Source organism: Notamacropus eugenii, chromosome 5 (assembly GCF_028372415.1).
Source record: "Notamacropus eugenii isolate mMacEug1 chromosome 5, mMacEug1.pri_v2, whole genome shotgun sequence".
In the NCBI taxonomy this organism is placed as follows: Eukaryota; Metazoa; Chordata; class Mammalia; order Diprotodontia; family Macropodidae; genus Notamacropus; species Notamacropus eugenii.
Genome location: NC_092876.1, coordinates 412448285 through 412465262, shown reverse-complemented (window position 1 = coordinate 412465262; position 16978 = coordinate 412448285). Strand labels below are relative to the sequence as shown.

At 34.6% G+C, this 16978-nt stretch overlaps 1 protein-coding gene across 5 annotated transcripts in view; it reads right to left on the bottom strand.

The window, feature by feature from the left end:
* Positions 1-16978, bottom strand: part of TMPRSS2 (transmembrane serine protease 2) — a 161490-nt gene that overhangs the window by 111167 nt on the left and 33345 nt on the right. For 4 of the 5 annotated variants that reach the window (XM_072614769.1, XM_072614774.1, XM_072614772.1 and 1 more), the window contains exons 4-5: positions 9877-10096; positions 5020-5106 (exon numbers count right to left, since the gene is read on the bottom strand). In XM_072614769.1, coding sequence (XP_072470870.1) covers positions 5020-5106; positions 9877-10096 — 307 coding nt within the window. The remainder of the gene's footprint in view (positions 1-5019; positions 5107-9876; positions 10097-16978) is intronic. The other variant, XM_072614773.1, reaches the window with a different exon arrangement.

The following is a 16978-nucleotide window of genomic DNA, read 5'->3' as shown; positions in this document are numbered from 1 at the left end:
ATTCATCAGGTTTCTATCTGAACTTCTCATGCAACCTGCCAGTTCCTTACTGATGGCCTAGCCACCTCCTGCTCCCTCGGTTCGTAGAATCACCCTCCTCCCTAGAGCAGTAAGAAAATTATTCTGAGGCTTTTAGTCACACTGGGAATGTCCAAGTCTTTTTCTTACTTCCTGTCTCATGGCTGCAATCTCAGTAAGATGTAGTAGACCTCTAGAACCAGAAACTGTATCAGGAAATATCACTTTATGTACAGAGTCAGTTCCATTAGCTGCTCCTCAGCTTTCATTGCAGATTCCCTTAAAGCTGAGATCTCTGTCTCTAGTTGCTTAATAAATTAATCTAACTAATTTTTAGTCCCCTTATGCTACCTGTCCAATTTCTATTGGATGCTCAACAACAAGAGAATGCAGGGCTTGGCACTTTCTTAATCTCTTTCAAGAAGTCTCCTCTAGAACCCACTGAGCTAACTGCTCAGTGAGTGGCAGCTTGCTTCCTATTCCACTGAGAGGACTCCCTATACGTGATCACATGGCCTAATACCACCATGCAGCGTCTGACCATCCATTCATCCCACCTTCTGTATTTGCAATATTCTTCCCACAACTCAACCACAGTGTGATCCATGAGAACATTTCATCTTGTCCCAATTACCAACTCTGCCAAATGTTAAAGGTCAGCATGAAATGTAACACTCAGAAGTCAATGAACAGTTAATAAAAGATTTACTTTCCCTTGACATAGTAAGGATATGCAATAAGGATGGAGTGGCCCTTGGTTTCTAGAGATACATCATTCTTCATACAGAAATTTATCTAGTTAGCAGAGCAAGGTATTGTGACTCTTATGGTTTTCAGATGTCCCTCAAATCAGAGGAGTGATAACTGCTGGTGTATGGGACTTTTTATGCTCTTAGATGACCTGGAATCTGTGTCAAAGGAGACAGGGGCCAAACAGAATCCAGTGACAGTTTTCTTCCTGTTAGGGAAAGCAAATCCCTATTGCATGCCTGCTGAGGCAGGAAACCTGATAGATCTTGTCACAGAGATAGATACTGTCACAACAACCATATGAAACAATTCTCCAAATCATCAATAATTAGAGAAACTTAATGCAAATAACTCTGAAGTTTCACCTCACATCCATCAGAATGGCAAAGCTTATAAAAAAGGAAAGCTAGAATTTTTGGAGGAACTTTGTGAAAGTGTACTTTTGGCTAAGCCAGCTACTTTGGAAAACAATTTGGAACTAGGCTCCAGAAGTCACTAAACTATACATACCATATGACACAGTAGACCACTACTAGGCCACTTTGTGGAAATCAAAGAAAGAAGAAAAATGCCCATATCTATAAAAAATATTTATAGCAGCTCATTTTGTAGCAGCCAAAAAACAGAAAAGAAAAAGAAGAATTTACTCACCTATTGATAAGCTGCTAAACAAATTGTTGTGTGGTAATAAAATTTTTTTTGCATCAGTGAACTGATAAAATGGATAGTTTCAGAAGAAGTTAGGAAGAAATTTACAAACTGATGTGAAATAAAGTAAGCCCAACTAGAAGAACAATTTATACTATCAAAATGACATTATGAACAACTTTGGAAGATATCAGAGTTCTGATCAATGCAATGACAAACCTAAATTCCAGCAGACAGAAGATGGAGCGCTAGATCTATCTTTTGCTAGAAATAAAGGACTTAAAATTCAGGATAAGATAGGGACATGGCAAACGTGGGAATTTGTTTTGACCATGCATTCTTTGTTATGAGGATTTTTTTTTTTTTTACTCTTTATTGAAGGAGGAGTGGAAAAGGAGAGAAAAGAAACACTTTTTTAATAGGAAAAATAACGAATTAAATTTTTAAAATACAAATAACTTTGAAAAAAGCACAATAAATAAACTCACATAAACTCACATATATTACTGAACAAAAAAAATGAAATTCAATTCAAAATTACTAAATAATACATACAATATGAAAATATACATTTACCAAGACGCACACAGAAATACAACTATAAAACTCTCTTTACAGACATAGAGACCTTACTAAATGAAGAGATGCTAAATGCTCATGTTTAGGCTATATTAACATAATAAAAATAATAATACTACCTAAATTAATTTCCAGATTCAGTGCCAAGCCAATCATACTATCAAACAGTTACTTTTGAGAACTAGATAAATTTCTAACAAAATTCTTCTGGAGGAACAAAGAGTCCAGAATATCAAAGGAAATTATATATATATTTCCCCCACAGTAACAGGAATATTAGCAGTTCCAGATCTGAAACTAGAATAAAAAGTAGTAATCATCAAAAATATTTGATACTGGACAAAAAAAAGAAATAAAAAAAATGATCAGAGGAATAGACTGGACACGCAAGAACCAAAAGCACTGAAACAGTAGTGTTTAATAAATCCAAGATAACAAATAACTAATTTAGGGACAAAAAATGATGGAAAAATTGGAAAATGGTAATAAATAGTCTGAAAGAAATTAGAATTAGATCAACATCTCACACTATATCCCACAATAAGCTCCAAAACGATACATAATCTAGATATAAAAGGTCATATCATAGAAATCAAAGGAGAATTACGTATACTGTTCATAACAATGGATAGAGGAAGAGTTTTTGACCAATTCACGAAAGAGAGGGTCACAGGAGATAAAATAATTTTGATTCCATAAAACTGAAGTCTTTATACAAACTAAAGAAATATAGTTCAAATTACAAGGGAAACAGTTAACTGGCCAAAAAAAATCTTTGCAGCAAGTTTCATTGATAAAGGTCTCATATCCAAGATATATAAAGAACTATTCATATTTATAAGAACAAGAGCTATTTCCCAAAAATATAAATGCCTAGAAGCTATACATATGAAGTTGTCAAGGGAAAAATTACAAGATATCAACTGCCATGTGAAAAAAAACTCTAAATTACTAATAATTAGAGAAATGAATATTAAAACAACTCTGGGATAACATAACAACACAAACATAACAATCACATTGCAAAGATGACAAAAGAAAGAAATGACAAAATATTGCAGAGGCTGCTGGAAAACAGGTATACCAGTAGCAGAGGTTGCAAATTGGTCCAACTATCCTGGAAAGAGATTTTGAATTAGAAGAAAAAACTCTACCCCATTCATTCTTTGTACCACTTACATCACCATCAACTACATACACCAGAGGTTTAAAAAAGCAAGACAAAAAGGATCTATATGTACAAACATATTTACAGCAACACTTTGTTGTAGCAAAGAACTAGAAATAAAGTGAGCATCCATCAACTGGGGAATGGTTGAACAAATGGAAGATTATTGAGCTGTAAGAATTGACCAAAGGGATGGGATCAAAGCAACATAGGAAAACTTGTATAAAATTATGCCAAGTAAAATTAGTACAACTAGGAGACCTCTTTATACAAGGACTGCAATACTGTAAAGTTAAACAATATTAAAGACTTAACATTGATCAATACAATGAATAATAAATCACAATTCCTGACGAAGCATACCTGCTTCTCGTTGGAAAGCTCACAAACTGGAAGAGCAGAATTTTAAAAAGCTATATATCTTCATACACACACAAATAAATTTCAAGACACAACTGTTATAACACAAATTTGTTTAGTTTTACTATACTTTTGTTACAAGTGAATATTTTGGTAAAGGGGTGAAGAGTTTGGGGAAAGTTGAAAGGTAGTGACTGGTACAAAAAAATTTAAAAGAAAATTAGGAAAGAAAAGAACATCAATACACAATTTTTAAAAATACACAAAGCATCATTACTAAACATGTATGCTCCAAGTGGTATAGCATCCAGATTCTTAGAGGAGAGGTTGGGGGAGTTGAAGGAAGAAATTGATAGCAAAACTATACTAGTGGGGGACCTCAACCTCCCCCTCTCTGAACTCGATAAATCCAACCTCAAAATAAACAAGAAAGAGGTTAAGAAGGTAAATAAAACTCTGGATAAGGTAGATATGATAGATCTTTGGAGAAAATTAAATGGGAATAGAAAGGAATATACTTTTTTCTCAGCGGTACATGGAACATTTACAAAAATTGACCATGTACTAGGACATAAAAATCTCACAATCCAGTGCAGAAAGGTAGAGATAATCAATGCATCCTTTTCAGATCATAATGCATTAAAAATTACATGTAATAAAAGGCCATGGAAAGAGAAACCAAAAATCAATTGGAAACTAAATAATCTAATTCTAAAGAAGGGTTGGGTTAAAGAAGAAATCATAGAAACAATCAACAATTTCATTCGAGAGAATGACAATAGTGAGACAACATACCAAAACTTATGGGATACTGCAAAAGCAGTTATTAGGGGAAGTTTTATATCTCTGAATGCTTACATAAATAAAATAGAGAAAGAGGAGATCAATGACTTAGGCTTGCAGTTGAAAAAGCTAGAAAAAGAACAAATTGAAAATCCCCAAGTAAATACCAAATTAGAAATACTGAAATCCTTTCCCCTTCATCTCTTCCTCCTTACGCTACAATATCAATGTTGTCCATTGCGTATGACCTAAGTTTTGTTGCTGCTTGATGTTTATTGTAATACTAACATATATAGCTATAATAATTGTTTGGGTGTTCTCTTCTTTATCCTATACCACTTCAAACAGTTTCTATATTTCTACAATATTCCATATTTCTACAATCACTTTTACAACAGCTTTTGGAGTCATTCACACCCAAAATTAGATCAGTGTAGGAATCTTAAAATGATGAACTTCCTCCACCAATGTAAATCTGCATCTGTTTTACATTTAGTCTTAGTAAGTTGCCTCAGGCACTGAGACGATGGCTTGTTCGTATATTATTCCTAAAGATACAGTAATATTCTAACATCTTCATTAATCACAATTTGTTCAGCTATTTTCTAATAAATGGTAACACAGTTCAAGAATCGACAAAATTTTAACAATGAAATTGAAACACACATAATAACACTGGTTTTCATTGTAAAAATTGGAGGAAATGGACTTACCAAACTTCCAAAGAAAGATAGTTGCAGTCACAGCACCAGCTAATAGAACTCCAATGCTGATAGCCATACATACAATTCTCTTAGTTTCTAGAATAGAATAAAGTGGGAAAAGGAAAGCATAAAACAGTCTGACATCATAAACCCAACTCCCCACATGCTACTTCTTATTAAAAATATTAAATAATTATTTAATAAATAATTAATAGATAGGTATTAAATAATTATTTAATAAATTAATAAAAATATTAAAAATATTAAAAGCTTAATTTCTTCTTTTTGTTAAAATGCATCTTAAGAATTAAAAGGAAATAACCTCCATACATACCTCCTTACCTGCCTATTCATGTCATCTTTATTTGTATGAAGAGTAAGAAACAAAGATTATTAAAGTTACTTCAGCAAATCCATGAACTCATTACTGTGAGTATAATTTACATGCTTACGGATCCTAGCCCATCCAAACCTTCTCATGCTATGGATTTCACCCATAGATATACCTAAGCTAGAAACTTTCCTCTAGGTTACCACAACTAAACTCTGAGAAATAAGTAATTGGATTTGTTGCATTAATTAGATACGCTGCATTTAAAGAGACCCCCCCCCTAAAAATAAAATGAATGCGATTACAAATACTCTTTTAAAAAAGTTACTATACTAGATTTCTTCCATTTATTTCAGTTCATCTACACAGTATGACTATAGTGAAAACATATTCAATAGGAAAGTATATGTAGACCCTATAAAGAATTGTACGGTGTCTTGGGGAGGGGGGGAGGGGGCATAGGTGGAGGATAAAAATCTAAGTTTTTTGGTAGTGATTGTAGAACATTAAATAAATAAATAGATAAAACACTAAAAAAAAACTTACTATGCTAGAATGATAAACTATTACTAAGCAAGAGCAAACATTAATAAGAAAATACATATATTTTTTAGGAAATTTGAGTCCTAGGTGAATATAACAATGACCATATAGAGATAACAAACCCAAGGCAGAAACAAACAAGTCAACTCACCAACATTTACTCAGGAAATAATTGGTAGAAGCAACAGTATGAAGCAGAAAGAACAGTGCATCAGGAATTTTGACCTCGGTTCTAAATATTATAACAATTAAAAGCCTGCAATATAAAGCCACGTAGGATTTCAAGTGATATTCTCAACCCTCAGCATTAAGTTTTGATAATATTTTTATTTTAGGCAAATTATGTCATCTCTCAGGATATCAGTTTCATTTTCAACAAAAATAAGAGAGTTGGACTATATAATTCTGATTTTAGAGCTTGGTCCATGAATCAATAGGAAAGAAAAGAGAGAGGGGGAGAAAGAAAAGGGGAAAGAGGAGAGAGGGATAGAGAGAAAGGGAGAATGAGAGAGAGGAAGAGAGGGAAAAGGAGAGAGAGGAAGCCAGACAGAGAGAGAGAGAGAGAGAGAGAGAGAGAGAGAGAGAGAGAAAGAGAGAGAGAGAATTTGAGAATCTAGGTAGTACAGTGGATAGAACTTCTGGCCTAGAGTCAGGAAGACCTGAGTTCAAAGTGTGTTCAGAAACTTGTGTACCTGAGCAAGTCACTTAATTGCATTGTCTCAAAATTTTCATAAGAAAAAAACAAAAGCAAGGTGATTTCAGATTCTGAAGATTTGGGATGCATTATGTGATCCATTTCTCTTATTTATATCTTCCTGGGCAAGTCATTTAATTTCTCTGAATAACATTTCCTACTATGAAAAAGGGTAATAATACTTACTGTATTATCTCATTGGATTGTTATGAGGAAGCTAAAGTAATAGAAATATGAGCAATTATGTTTGTTCCTCTTGGAAAATTGATAAATCTCCTACTCGTAGCACTATAAAGACTTCACTTTTAGAGTATATTAAGTTTACAAGGCACTATACTTAAAACCAATTTCAAATCAGACAGTACAAGCATATCTGTTGTAATGATAAAACAGTGACTTCAGAGTTATAATGCTTCAAAAGCACCTCTGATTTTTATCTGAAACTAAAGGAAGAACATATTTTCACCCAAAACTCAAAGGAAAGTAGAACTACAAACCAAGATATCACCAGAAGCAATACAATATTGGAGCTAAAAGGGACTATAAACATAAATAGCTCCAAGCCTCTGATGTTGTAATGGGGACGCGAAGGATGAGATATGCAAAATGAAATCCCAGGTCACATTTACCCAAGCAGTGGTATAATGGAAAGACTTCTGGACTTAAGGTCAAGAGAGATTGCAGCTCAAATTCTACCTCTGATATGCCATGGGCAAACCTTTTAATTTCTCAGAGCCTCAGCTTTCCTATAGCTTTCTGTCCTTCCCACATGGAGATGAAAGAGTTGATAATAAATAGAAGGGCATATGCTTTTAGAAATGTTATTGTAATTCTCAGCACTTGGAAAAATGTTTCATGCTTTATTTGTAGAAAGGACAAGGAAATGTGGTTTAAAAATAATCCATATCTGCCACATCACACCTATAAGATTGGCAAACATGACAGAACAGGAAAATGATAAAATGTTGGAGAGGATGTGGGAGAGCTGGAACATTAATTCATTGTTGGTGGAGCTGTGAGCTCATTCAACCATTCTGGAGAGCGATTTGGAACTATACCCAAAGGGCTACAAAAATGTGCATACCCTTTAACCCAGCAATATTCCTTCTAGGACTGTATCCCCAAGAGATCACAAAACGGGAAAGGGTCCCACATGTACAAAAATATTTACAGCAGCTCTCTTTGTGGTGACCAAGAACTGGAAATCAAGGGGATGCCCATCAATTGGGGAATGGCTGAATAAATTGTGGTATATGAATGTAATGGAATACTATTGTGCTGTAAGAAATGATGAACAGGAAGACTTCAGAGAGGTCTGGAAAGACTTATATGAACTGATGCTAAGGCAAAGGAGCAGAACCAGGAGAACTTTGTACACAGCAGCAACCACAGTGTGTGAGAGTTTTTTCTGGTACACTTGGATCTTCATAGCAATGCAAGGACATTAAAAAAAAAATTTCCAATGGTCTTCTAAGGCAAAATGCCTTCCACATTCAGAGAAAGATCTATGGAATTCAATCACAGAATGTAGCAGATCATTTGTGTGTGTGTGTGTGTGTGTGTGTGTGTGTGTGTGTATTATGTTTTGGTTTGTTATATGATTTCTCCCATTTATTTCAATTCTTCTACACAGCATGACTATAATGAAAATGTATTCAATAAGAATGTATGTGTAGATCCTATATAGAATTGTATGCCATCTTGGGGAGGGAGGGAGGTGGGGAGGGGTTAGTGTGGATAAAAAAATCTAAGTTTTATGGTAGTGATTGTAGAGCATTAAAAATAAATAAAATGAATATATTTAAAAATAATCCATATCCACAGTTAGGTGGATCTAGAACTGACTGAATTTCCAGAACCAAGTAGTTAAACGTCCTTGGATATCTTTGGATGGAAGGATGGATGGATGATAGATGAATGGATAGATGGGTGGATGGGTGGATGGATGAATGGATCCCTTTGGAAGGAAGCCTCCAATGGAATGCCTCCAGGGATCTATGCCCTGTGTTGTTTTACATATTTATAAATGATTTGGATAAAGACAAGTAAGGTATATTAATCAAATTTGTAGGTGACATAAAACCACTAGGGATAATCAAATACAACACAACAATCAAATGGTAAAAGACTAGAAATTGGGCTGAATCAAATGATACAATTTAACAGGAATAAAGATAAAGTCAACTTCAAAATACAAGATGCAGGAGGTATGGCTGGATATTGGCTTGTCAGAAAAAAATGCTGGTGATTTTAGTAGATTTAAAGCTAAATGTACCAGCACTCTTGCATGGCAGTTTTAAAAGTTAATGCAATTCTGGCCTATTTTCGGAAAGGCTTCCAGAAACAAAGAGGTAATAGTTGTCTCTGCACTGGTCGGACAGGACTTAGAGATTTGTGTTCAGGTCTGGTCACCACATTTTAAGAACAGTGATAAACTGGAACACATCCAAAGGAAGGTCACTAGGATGGTGAAGGGTCTGAAATTGATACCATAATAAGATAGGTTGAAAGAACTAGGGATATTTAGTCTGGAAGACGTAATTAAAGTAGAAGGCAGAAAGAAGGGAATTTGTAGTTCAGGAAGAATTCTGTAGGGAACAGGAAAAAAAAAAAAAGAAAGATGGAAGAAAAAATGAAGGTAAAATACAAACAGAAAATGAATGAGTCACAGTCCAAATCCTGGAAATTACATTTTCTTAAAGACCCATCCCATGACCTACCACAGAGAAAGTTTGCTATGCTGACTCCAAGGAAACAGTTCAAACATGAAAAGGTATCCCTGGCATGTTTCAGTATGAGCTAGTCTTCACAAGAAAATTTAATTCATTAATATCATAATAGAACAAATATGCACATAGCACTGTGCTAGAAAAAAAGGAAGATATCAAAGAAAAGTAAGACATAGTCCTTGCTTTCTAGGCATACAATGCCACGCGATAAGACATACACATATGGAAAAGTACAGTAAGAGTGAAGCAGCATTTGATAGAGTGTTAGAAAATAAATGTTATGAAGTTTAGCTTTGAGGGAAGTCACTGTGAGCTTGATCATTTCAGCAAGGCCTATGGTAAAAAGTCAGATTTAATCTGGGTCTTGCAGAGTGAGTAGGATTTGAACACAGTAGAAACAGCATGAACAAAGCTTTGAAGCAGAGAAAACAGTGTGAGGTGATAGTCTACAGAGTATCCATGTTGGGGAATTAATAGTAAGAGAAGGTTCAGTGGATAGGGTAAGACTATAAACTAAAGATTCCTAAATGGCATATTTATTTCGGGGAAAAATGTAAAATAGATCATACTTGAAGTAAACACGATTCCAGATGAAGATTTTGGTTGTAAATTAACTGTTGCTGGTGTTGAAGTATGAGTAAGAACTCTTGGGATGTACTGTGGCACTGCTGAAGGACAGTATGGAGCTGGGTAAGGTACATAATCATTAGTATTCAAAAGGTGTCCTGGAGGATAGTTGTCCAGTTGATAACCATGGTTTTCATAGTATGGTCCAAATGCTGGTGGCCCCTAAATAATTGAGAAGGGAGAAATAATGCAAATTCCTTAATTGTCCTAAAAAAATTTTTTTAAATACATCCAATTCTAACAAGCCAAAAAAAAAAAACATTCATGCTATATAGTAAAATTGATATAACCAAAATCTTAAATATTAATTAGAGTAGATCAATGTAATATCCTTTAAGAAGAAATAGAAAAAGAGCAAATAATGAGCTGATAAAGATTTGACTTCATCAAACTTTCAGAAAGGCATTTAGTAACCTTATCTCCTATGTCTAAGAAGTCATATTCATTCTAATATTTGTTAAGTATCCACAAAGCATCAGGTGAAAATGGCCACTTGGTATAGTGGAGAGAGAGCTGGATTTCGAGGCAGGAAGATCTACCTGCAAGTCCCATCTTTGACTTATACTGATGGTTTGACTCTGGATAAATAATTTTTCCATGTCCCAAGTAATTTTTAGAAGACTGTGAATTATAAAACACATGCAATCTATGTTAGTAGAGGTAATTCCAGAGGAGGAAGAAGAGGAAAAGGGGAAGTAAGAGGAGAAAGAGGAGCAGGGGAACCACAATTGGTGATAAAAGGATCAAGAATGACAATTCCAGACTTCACTTAAATATCTGTATACAAGAGGCATACAGAAAAGCATGAAATAAAGTTAAGAGGTCAAAAGACATCTAGATAAAGTACTCTAGGAAAAGGGGGAAAGAGAACATTCAGCCTAGGGGCTAAGAAAAGCTTCACCTAGGACATGATGGAATCTGAGCTAATTCCTGAAAGATAAGGATTGTTAGAGGCAAAGATGAGATAGGATTGTACTGCAATCTTTGTAAAGATACTGAGATAGGAAATGAATTGTCAAGCTAGTGGTCCAGTTTGGCTGGAATAGTGTGTGAGTAATGAAGAGGCAAAGGGACAAGAAGGTATCTTTAAGCCAAATGGTGGAAGACCCTTGGACTCAAAGAGATTTCATTTTATCTCAACTGCAAATGGGAAATGTCTCTGCCATTAAAATGTAAGTTCCTGTGAAGAAGGACTGATTTTTTGCCTTCTGTTTTTGTTTTCTGGCACCCTTAGTACTTGGAACAAAGCCTGGTAGTCAGCAGTCAGTCAACAAGCATAAGTGCTTAATAAATGCTTGTCAACTGATCTCTAATTAGATTTTTGTCTTTTTCTATTTTTTAAGGAATACTGATTATATGGCCCCTCACAGCAGTTACATAAGGGCTTTCATCATCTGAGCTTTCCCTCGCCTTTGCCATCATGCCAATAAATAGAAATGATAGCTTTTGAGTTACTTGCCCAAGGTCAACTTAGATAGTAAGAAAAGCCAGGATTCAAACTCAAGTCTCCAAGTTCAAGTTCAGCATTCTTTTTAATGCATCATGCTATTTCCTTCTTTCTTCTATCCCATTCTGCCTCGCTTTCTCCGAGATAAGATTTACAAATATACACATTTTCCAGAAGTACTAAATCCTATTTATTGCTTTTACATTCTGACAATTTACAATTTCAATTTCAATTCAGTAAACTTCTATTAAGTGTCTACTATGCGCCAGGCACTGTGCTAAGCACTAGTGATACAAAAAGAGGCAAAAGACAGTCCCTGCCTTCAAAGAGCTTATAATTTAATTATAATTGTAATGATTATAAATAATTATAATCTAAATATAGCTATAATCAACTTGCAAACAAATATTTACAAAACAAGCAAGATATAGAATGGGAAATAATTGAAAGAGGGGAAGCACTAGAATTAAGAGGGGTTGAGGAATTCCTGTAGAGGATGAAACTTTAGCTGATACTTGAAGGAAAGTAGTTGGAGGGTGGAAGTAGAGTAGCATTCCAAGCATGACTGATAGCCAGAGAAAATGCCAGGAGTCCAGAGATAGAGTGTCTTTATGGAACACACACAGGATGCTAGCGTCACCTGATCAAAGAGAAGGAGTTGAGGAGCAAAGTGTAGGAAGTCTGGAAAAGTAGGAGGGGGGCAAGGTTATAAAGGGCTTTGAATGTCAAACAGAGCACTTTATATTTGCTCCTGGAGGTAATAGGAAGCACTGGAGTTTGAGAGGGTGGGAGCGTTTGACCCCATCAGACCTGTGTTTTAGAAAAATCACTTTGGTGGCTGAATGGAGTATGAATTGGGGTAAGGAAACACTAAAGGCAGGCTATTGCAGCAATCAATAGCATCTTTTGGTCACATAAGGGAAATTTAAGCAATTCTGATCGTTTTGTACACCTTTCATTCTTTAGGAAAACTGACTTTCTAGGTAGAAAATTTTGTATTCATAGCCCATCCATTTATTTTCCTTAATTTTCTAGAATATTAGTAATCCTGAGATTGAGGCATTATGATCTATCTTTCAAGATTGTCACATGACTCTGTTTTCCAATTTAAATAGTTTAGTGATTTTTTCTGATCTTATATTTTTAGTATCTTAATGTAGTGATAAGCCTTTTTATTGTTTGATTTTAATTATTTCTCCATTTTTTTTATTATAAACCCCATGCTAGTAATTTTCTTCATTAATTTTTCTTGATTTATGGAAGAAAGGATTTAATATTTTTAATTCTTGTTTAAGCTCCTTCCAGGAATTTTACTTCCTATATGTTGTTTTTCATTTAGATTTTAAATTTTGTATTCTTTTTTCAGGGGGGGATTAGGGAGAGAAGAATCTGCATTTATGATTTCATTGGTAGAAGGAACTTCCAGTGTGGACACACCCTCCACCAACGCGGACCAAATTGTCTGTGACTTAAATCTTTTCCTTAATATTGTGAACTTAACAAGCACAAAATAAAATGGGCATTTCCATATACATAGTTTAATAGAAAAAGGCAGTACTGAAACTGTAGATATTACATATATCTTGATATTTTATACACAAATAATCATTTCAAAATATAATTTTTGAAATTGCCCCAGTTGTGTATTGGGGAGGCTTTCTGTCATTTTGGGGACACTTAAAAAAGATTGCTTCAATGACCCACTTTTACTTTGGCTACCTTATCTTTATCCCCCCTTTCCCTACCACCCATCCAAATGCGGGGGGGAAAGGAGGCGAGTAAGAGACCTCAGAAAAATATGCATAGTCAAAGATTCTTACATTGGCAACGTCCAAAAACATATGCCTTATCAGCACCTTTGTTCCTTCATCTTTCTATCAATATGCAGATAGAAAAATAGAGAGTTTATCATCAGTACTCTAGCATTGTGGTTGGTCATCACATTAAAAAGTTAAAGTTTTTCAAGGTAGTTTTCTTTATAATGTTATCATGCAATCTATTCCTTTTCTGCTTACTCACTTTATTCTGCATCAGTTCAAAAAGGTCTTCTGCAGTTTTTCTGAAACCATTAATTTCCTCATTTCTTAAAGTACAATAATATTCCATGACATTATATACCATTATTTGCTAAGCCACTCCCTAACAGGAATTGTTTAGTTTCTAGTCTTTGTTATTTAAAAAAAAAAGTTGCCATACACTTTTTGTACAAATGAGTCTTTTTCTTCTTTCTTTCATCTCCTTGTTTGTCCTTTGTTCTCAGAGAGGACTATGACATCAGGAAGGTGATGCCATATCTTGCAAGTGACATTGCTGGGGCTAAATCATCCTTTAATGACTTTTTGGGTTTGGTTCCAGATTTTTTTCCAGAATAGCTAGATCAGCTCACAGCTTCTCTGAGTCACTATCCAGCATGTGGTACAACAGAACAATCAGAACAAGATGTTTGAAGGAAATGGTACTTTAATTGAAAGCATATTCCATTAACATCATGTAGAAATAATCCTCAAGGGTTCAGAAGCAGTCCAGAAGGCAATAACAAATGAAACACAAGAAAAAAGTTAAAAAAACCATCAGTAAAGAAACTTCCTGGCTTCTCTAGAATTCCCTACTAACGTCTAAAAATTGCTTTTTATACTTCTCTTGTCCAAAATGTTAACTCTACATCACAAGATCCTTGCCTCCAACAGTCCCAGTGAGTATCACTTTGGTATTTGCACAATGCCTGGCTAGGTTTTTAATAAATATTCATCAACTTTTGCCTATTATGGGAAGTTACCTTACATCTGATTCTTGGCCCACTATACAATTATCAACATTACATTAGTGTGCCTGTTTTCTGTAAGCTACTCCAATAGGGATTGTTTATGTTTTTTAATGATCTTTGTCAATCTTCTAGTACTCAGATATAAACTGAGTTTCTTTAATTTGCATTTCTCTATTAGCAATTTGAAGCATTTCACATAGTTATTGATAGCTTAAGAAAATTACCTTTTCATATGCTCTGTCCATTTATCTAATAGAAAATGTGCAATTTAGTCTTAGACAACTATTAGGGGGCACTAAGAAATTAAATGACTGGCCCACGATCTCATCCTAAAGAGTCAACAGGGTGACTTAAACCTAGGCTTTCCTGGCTATCACATTGGTCCTCTGTGCACTACTCTAAACTGACTCTCTGATTCCTTTACTCATTTGAATCATGGGAGTTTACTCTAACACATATAGCAAACCATTTATCTAATCTGTGCAGTTCCCCTTCATATCCTCCCAAATTCACCAAAGAATGAAATGCACCAGAAGCATTCCTCACTTCCTCCTGTAATCATGAGAATGCCAGTGGAGCACACTGGCCATCTATCCTCTCTAGCTCTTTGAAATTCCTCATTTTATGCCCTGCTCACCCCAAGTGCATTTCCTTTGTCCTCTACAAAATGCCTATTTAACTTCTTGACTGACAATGGTCTTCCAGGTCTTGCTTCCATGCTGCAACACTAGTAAAATAATTATATTAAAAAGATGAGCTGCCATCTTGGGTATGGGGGAGGGGAAGGAGGAAGAGAAAATTTAGAATTCAAAATCTTATAGAAGTGAATGCTGAAAACTAAAATACGTATACATAAAAAAGATGAGTTTTAATTTTTACAGTTTCCCAAAAAGGTTAATAAAAAATAAAATAAGTTAATAAAAAAGTGCTCTGTAATTTTCCAAAAAGCAACCCAGTTTCCTTTCCTATCCTTTTTAAATTGTGGGTACAGTTTGTGTGGATATATGTGAATTGTCTATCCCAAATTTACACATTGTTGACAATCAATACAGGGTGTCAATACTGACGCATGTTGAAATCTGGGTAATATTCCTCATTCATTTGGTTTTTTTCCATATAGATTAACACACTAAACTCTTGCATAATTACAGTTCTCTTTCAGGAAACTCTGTAATGTCTCAAGGATGGATGCAGTCAACACAATGTATGCCACCATGAGGTGAATCTATATGGTCTTATCAAGTGAAAATCCCTCCTCAATCTGTACTCTGAGCTGCATTTCCTCCTTCATGGTGGCAAAATACTTTTCATAAGCATACATTTCCCTGTTTTATGCCACAGTTATTATGAGCGGACCATCAAACAAGGTTACTACTGCTATTATGTATTGCAAAGAGTCTTAAATGAGCTTAATATATAGATAAGAGCAACCTTGTAAAAGACCCCACAAGGCTCTGCACCAAGTAAAATTCTGCTTTGCAATCAACAAATGCTAAGACAATGGAATTTTATATTCTCTATATTTTTCGGTCAGTTGTGCTTGGTATAAATATGGTCCACTGTTGAATATCTATGAAGGTCTCTTTGTTTCTTATCGATAGCTTCATCAAGGATACTCTCAATTTGTGTATACATTCTGGTCCTCATAATTTTTTTTATAGATGTGAGTCACAGAGGTTATTTTCTCAGCAACTTTGTTTTTCTATCAATAAAGTTTTAGATTTTTTTTCTACTCCTTTAGTAACTTGCCCTCCTTTTAAATCATTTCCTCAATATTCTTTAGACCTTCTACTCAGTCTCTCAATGCCTTCACAATAATATCAACTCCAGCAGAGATGACCTCTATATGTACTTGATCCAATCTATCTTTGTTTCTTTTTGTGCTATTTCTACTTTGTAGAAGTAAACAATTCAGGGACTGTGGTATGTAGGCTTCAAGTATAGGGGTTCCACTATTCTTGATGAAGAGGAAAAATTTTTATAGATGATTTCCATTTTTCTTCTTTTCATAATCCTTTATATGTTTTTATCCATGAATGGCCTTGGAATGGCTTTCCTTGGGTAAATATCTTGCCAAGATTTTTTTGGGGGGTGGGGGGGCAGAGACTGGCTTTACCCTCCAATTCTTCTCTCTAGTTTAAGACAGGTAATCAATCCATCATTCTTTTTTGTAAGACTTTACAGACAAATATATATTTCTAACCTGTTGTTGTTTTTGCAAGCCATCACTTTCTATTTGGCAACAAAGTCAAATACTTCCAAACACAATTTCAACTTAATATAGCAATTATTTCACATTGACTTAACATCTCCATGAAAATATTACAGTTAGTGTTATGTTTCTTCTTTCATCTGATTCCTATGCTTTCCTGTTCATTATAAATTCTTTTCTTTGCTCTGATGAGTTGATGAAATGACTATTCAAAGAACTGACCCTTTCATAAATTTCTTCCTGTCTATTTAAAGATGGTCAATTTCATTGTGAAGTCCAGTGTCTAATTTTTTTTTAAATAAGGTCTTCATAATACTTCTATATAACATAGAACCTTTGACCTCTCTCATTTCTTTATCCTGAACCATCCTTTTCCATATATTTTCCTGCATCTTTACCTTTCCCCACTTTTGCATTGAATGCACAAAACATCAGAGAATAGGTTGACTTTGACTTTATTTAAAGGTCTTATTGTCTTTTCTTATTATATTTCTTTTACCAGAAGTAATTATTGCTTAATTACTTTAAATTCACAATTTATAAGATTATCCTACAGGAAAATTTGTTTCTTTTTTTCCCCATTTGCATTGCCACTAGTACTTTACCTGTTTTAGATGCCCC